This window comes from Cryptotermes secundus, unplaced genomic scaffold (genome assembly GCF_002891405.2).
Source record: "Cryptotermes secundus unplaced genomic scaffold, Csec_1.0 scaffold434, whole genome shotgun sequence".
Lineage (NCBI taxonomy): Eukaryota > Metazoa > Arthropoda > Insecta > Blattodea > Kalotermitidae > Cryptotermes > Cryptotermes secundus.
The window spans coordinates 669,342-675,341 of NW_019738963.1; the positions used below are offsets into that span (position 1 = coordinate 669,342).

General features: G+C 37.8%; 1 protein-coding gene across 5 annotated transcripts in view; it reads left to right on the forward strand.

The window, feature by feature from the left end:
- LOC111871451 (ATPase family AAA domain-containing protein 2) overlaps window positions 1-1,138 on the forward strand; it is a 109,380-nt gene extending 108,242 nt beyond the window's left edge. For all 5 annotated transcript variants that reach the window (XM_033754261.1, XM_033754262.1, XM_033754263.1 and 2 more), the window contains one exon: window positions 250-1,138. In XM_033754261.1, the coding sequence (XP_033610152.1) occupies window positions 250-312 (63 nt within the window). In that variant the 3' untranslated portion in view covers window positions 313-1,138. The remainder of the gene's footprint in view (window positions 1-249) is intronic.
- Window positions 1,139-6,000: the final 4,862 nt, after the last annotated feature.

A 6,000-nucleotide genomic window follows, 5' to 3' on the forward strand; every position in this document is an offset into this window, starting at 1 on the left:
CACTGTCTCTGTTCTTGGTGATGTTACTGATTACGTGGAAATGTGATTGCAGAGCTGTTGCTTATAAACGGGTTTCATAACCCCATTGTTCCACCCCTGCTCAGTGCGGACGACATAGAAAAAACAGCCTCATCCATTGTTGCATGTTAGACTGTGTTTACAGAGCTGTTGCCTGGCAACGCCTTGATCAAATCCATTACAGTCTTACGGATTTTTCTGAGAACTAATTGTTGGCACTTTTTATTACAGGAACTTGAAAATGAACTGAGACGGTTTGAGGAACACAATAATATCAACATCACTGCCAGTTAACTTGATTCATAGTTAGCACTCAAACTATGTCAAGTGCTCAAGATTGTGTCATGACCACTGCCAATTTACTCTCTTCAATTCGTCCAAGCTGTCAGTCTGTTGATTAGTCATTCAGTCAGGCAGTGGATGAAGTCTGGTACAGTATTAGCCTCAAGTGTAAATTAATCGGGGCCATTGAGGTTCATAGTTCGTAGGGTGATTTGCTATAATTGATTGGGAAAGTATGAACTATGAAGTAAGTTACCAGACTCTGTGCAATTCATGTTAATTCATTAGGTAAGGAGATATATTTGGTTATTTTGTGAGATGTGAGAGAACCGAGTTGGTTTCATTGATGCCATTAGATGGAAGGTATAGAGGTTACTAGGCCCATAAGGTCATGAGTGAAGCAGCCCCATTCTTCCCCCCATATTTCTGTTAGATTGTGCTGAAATTTCTTACATCAGAAGTTTCTAATCGAAAATCTATTCTCAGGAAATTATTACTTATAATATGTAAGACTGAATTTATGAAACTCTCAAAGAATTTATTGAATGAGAATGCAGCAAAATATTACAAAATTATTACCTTTATGTAATATGGATTTGCCATGTGTTATAATTTTTATTTATATAATTTTATATATTGGCAACGATTTATAATTTCCTTAGTGATGTTTTTTTTAAAGCATTGCCTTCAAACACAGTTAATTCAGAACAATTTAGAAGTAATAAGCAGATGGTGTTTATTAAATTCTGAAGGGATCTGATGGTCATATATAATACTCGGAATTACTGGGCTTTCAACTTCATCCATGGTCCAGTATTCTAGAAAATAGAGAACACAATCTTTCAGAAACTGGATTCGTTTCCGTCCTCAGGTGAAGGGGAGCAGACACCTACTCAATTGGGTCCCTTAGAAAGAGCTGGGACCCAACTGAGTAGGTGTCTTCCCCCCCTATCTGAGGACAGAAACAGATCCAGTTTCTGAAACGTATTTTCTCGTGTTTAGAATAACGTATGATGGACAAAGTCCAAAAACCCATTAATTCTGACATGATGTTTATACTGGAAAAATAAACTAGTTCATTAAAATAATAAAATATTCTGTTAATACAGGTATAACTGGTTATTTATAGCGATGGTAAGATGTATGGAAAAGATATATGAAAACATTTGCTGGCTAGAAATGAAGAATTGAGAAATGGGCTCAAATTGCATTACACACAAAATTGGTCATTTACTTTTGCATTTTATTGTATGAAATGTTTAATAAGCAGATCAGATGTCTTTATGAGGCAAGAAAAGGGCTTGCTTCTCTCTTTTTCATTGGTACATAATATATTATTTGCATCAATTTATGATCTCTTAATAGCATAGGTGTTTTTTTTTTCTCGTAGGACTTATAGAAAAGCTTATTTATTGATTCAGTTTTAATGCTATTATGTTTTATAAATAAATAGGTGTGTATATGTGTGTATTTGTGTATATACACATTTATTCCACAATTTAAGGAACGTATGGGCACTCTTCTTTGTGTTAAGTAAACAAAACTGAAATCAGCTCTAAAAGTGAAAAGAGATGACATTAGGCATGTGTGAGAATGCCTTTCGAGACAAGATTGAGACGAGTTTTGAAAAATCTTGAAAAATGAGATGAGAGAAGAATTTTCACTAGTATACTTAGTTTTTCATTGCAGTAATTTATAACACTAGCCACATTTCAGTGTACAAGTACTGCTATATGCACCACCTGCTCTCCTCCTGGTACCTTATACTTCTCACGCTGACGTCCAAGACAGGAGCGGTGCAACATCACGTGCTCTCATGTTATGTTCACACATGCTCCCTAGATAGAGTAGGGACTCCAAGTTAACAGCAAGGGAGACACTCCCAATTGACAAGACTCAGTTCTACAACAATAACATAATTTAATAGCAGAGAACGCAGTATAAACTAAGTACAACAATTACAACTTTACAGAAGCACGTAGGCCCAAACATACAACTTTAACCAAGTCTGTCCATTACATTTACAGCTTGCCTATCTGCGGCATCTGGCTAAACTTAATTGCCCACACTCGCTGCTCTAGTAACTCGGCTTACAATCATGCTATCTCAGCACGCACAAAATAAACCTTGACTATTATTAATTTTCCACAGGTGATTCCTCGAAGGGAAATACAACAATGCAAAATTAATCTAAGGCCCCGTCACTGCCACATAATAAACCTACTGGCCAGCAGATGCAACCAAACCCCTGACATGTGTTGCCACTGCACACACAGCCAGACATAATTTAGAATACCCTAGCCGAAACAGAATTTGACAATTACCCCAGCTGGCAGCGTATGTCTACTACACTGTGGATCCAAGCAGTGACTGTTTAAAATTCACTAGCTGGCCTCTTCCGAGCCTTTCGGGGGGTGGACGGGGAGAGGAAGTGGAATCCCTCGTGGTACACTCCACACACGGGGAGAAGGGGTAGGGTCTAAGTCATGGTACGAAGAACACGATTAACGTGGCTGGAAGGCATGACATCACAGGAGCTCACATATTTGCTTGGCTTGAAGATATTTCCAAATGTAAGATGACTTCACACTGTGAAAAATATGTTTAGAAAATGTAATTTTGAGAATGAGTTTCATACCCTTACTACAGATGTGTGAAAGAAGACAAATTTTGGAAAACAAGGTGTATTTGACATTTATTAAGTTTCTTTCTTGAAGTTACTAGCTTCATTCAGCTTCACCAGTCTCACTGTATTCACCATTCCTGCCATATGTCTCAGCTTTAGTGTCTTTAGAATATCCATCATCTCTCTCATATTCACTGCTCACACTATCTTGTTCTCTTCCCATGTTTCCGAGTTCTTGCCTTCCCTTCCCTTCCCATTCATTTTGTCATATGTACAGTACTTTCCTAATATTTCACCTGCCATTTCTGGAGATATCTATGACCATAGTCTTGATACACCGGGCTTCTAATTGTCCTTCTTTGTGTCAGCACATGGTCCTATGCAAGATTCATTCCAAATACAGTTGTTTCAGATGATACATAGGTTTTTCCCTACAACATCTTGAACTTACAGTTGTGAGGTCAACTCCCCAGATGCACAACTCATAGATCCATATTAAAAATTAAATGACCTATAAACGAGTTCAGCACAAGCATTCTGTATTTTCTNTTTATAAATCATATGTCTGACATCCAGTGTTAAATGACCTATAAACGAGTTCAGCACAAGCATTCTGTATTTTCTCATCAGTATCCTTCATTGCCTGTTCCAGGCAGAATTTAAGCAGTTCTGCTTCAATTTATTTTGTCATCCATCAAACAGCTCTTTTCTGCAGCTCTCCATAGGAGAATGAAGGATGCTTTGCCTGAAGCTACTTATATCTGTTTTCAACCTTTTTATTATATCCGTCAGAACACAACTAATATCAAGATCAGACCATTTTCGGCCCTGCTACACGTTTCGGCTGTTGATAGCCATCATCAGGCAAACACGTGATTTACACACACATATACACACTGCTGAACCACAGCACCAACAAGATTGGATACAATATTATTAAAATATATAAAAACACTTGATGTAAAAAATACAAAAATCAAGTTATGTGAAACAGAAGTACGGTATAAAATAAAAATAAAATTCTTTTGGTGTTTTTACATCAACGTGTCAGTCGTTGGTTTGTGATTTGTTTTTTGTTTCATCCCCACGGACAAGTTGGAATATTCATACTTATGCGTATATAAAATTGTGTATGAGGCTCGTAATGTAGATGTAGTAAAGTAAATTATAATATTAGTCAGTGCCTCATCTCACAAAGTATTGTCCATACTGTAGGGAATGTATATGACTCAATGTAGCTGAAACATATAGCAGGGCCAAAAATGGTCTGATCTTGATATTAGTTGTGTTGTGACGGATATCATAAAAAGGTTGTAAATTATAACAGCGGGATGCATGAAATTAAAATTATAGCTGTTTTGTTGCCCCTTTTCTGCTACAGCCACACATATTGCACTACTTCAGTGGTTGTAGCTCTCACTTATGCTGGCTTTATCCTTATCTCCTTCACCTTCATAGACGTTGAACTGATGGTAGGGAAGGCTGAAAGACTTGTTTGGGTGCCAGTAGTCACAAGGCAGGGTGACCACAACTGTGCAAGATGCCTTCTGGTAGGAATAGGTAGCGAGATAGCTATCTCAGGGTTGGGTCTGGAAAAACAAGAGATTTGTCCTTGGGTTTTAATGGGCCTTGCTGTAGCAGGGCAGGAGACAAATTTTAGGTCACACACACTTGCACACAATAACGACAGTGATTGGCATTGAACTGCGATTTATTAAACAGCACTGGAGGCAGATTACACTGATACACTATCAATTGCAGTTCCATTTTTATAGTGTTAAACACTCCATGGCAGTTAAGTTCAATTTATGGTACAATTTTTCATCATGATCTTGTAATAATTTAGCATAAACACTCGTCTAATATGTTACTTTAGAATTTCTGGGGAACGCAGGTTTTGCATCTGAATGTTTTGAAAGTCGGAATCAGAGTCCCATGGGGAACTCTTCTGCTCTGTTGCAGTGAGCTATTCAGAGCCTTCAACTTCCCTCTAAGGAGCGTCCCCTAAACCTGCTTTGTTGGTCTAGTTTAAAACTTTGGTGGTCCAGAAAATTTATATCTTGCAATCAACAAAAGTTGCTATTAAGATACCAACTGCCTTCTGGTCAGCTCGATGAATTACAATGGTCATAGCATCTGTTGGTGGCCCTCCTTCCCAAAATTTATTGATCAGCTGAGATGTCAGGTATCAGTTTTCCAAAGCTCTGACATCATGTTGAACTTCACTAAACTACTTCACAGTAGAAGTGCAGATGGCTACTTCCTGTTTGCATAGAAAGAATGGCCTTAAGTAACATTCTAATGTAAGAATGGGTCTATCTCTCCCTATCTAGACCATGTAACATATACTTTAAATACAATAGTTTCTATTAGTTATGGGCCTCCAACTTATTGACTGGTTACAATGTGTTTGTGTGACACTTGATTATTGTTCTCATAGGCAGCTATGCCAATGTGGTGCCATGTGCCAACTTTCTCAGCATTGTGTTCGCTTGCATTATTACATGCCTGATGTTTATGGCATCAGATTTTCCACATACATCATTGATGGTGTAATTAGATGGCATATCAGAATGCACTGACATTTCATTGTGATGGTCTTGAAGTGTGAAAGCATTCTCTTGCAAAGCGAAGTTCTTTGCTGTGAAGAAAACCTGTTCCTCCAGTTCAAGTGTCATTCTGTGCTGGACGTAATTTCTGTAGCTTGTTGAGTTTGATGATGTTGGAAGAAGGTAACATTCCATTCCATTATGTTTATGTATAGCTGGTGTAACTTCCTGTTGCATTTGTTTCCATCTTTGGATGTTTGCCTCGAAAGTTACTGTTTGCTTGCTGCTTCACATTTCTTTGTTTCTTGTTCCTGTTTAATCACCGTAAACTTAGGCTACAAATTCTAACTGCTGGTGCCCGATACTGTGACACATTCCTGTAGCTCATCCCTCTTCTTTACAAAATATGTAATTTTTGTGGTGGGGGACACCTATGTTAGTGCAGAATTTTGTAATATAAATTGATAAATTACCAGTTAATTACTACTTTTATTTCCTCACTTCGATGGTATTTCAGGCAACATT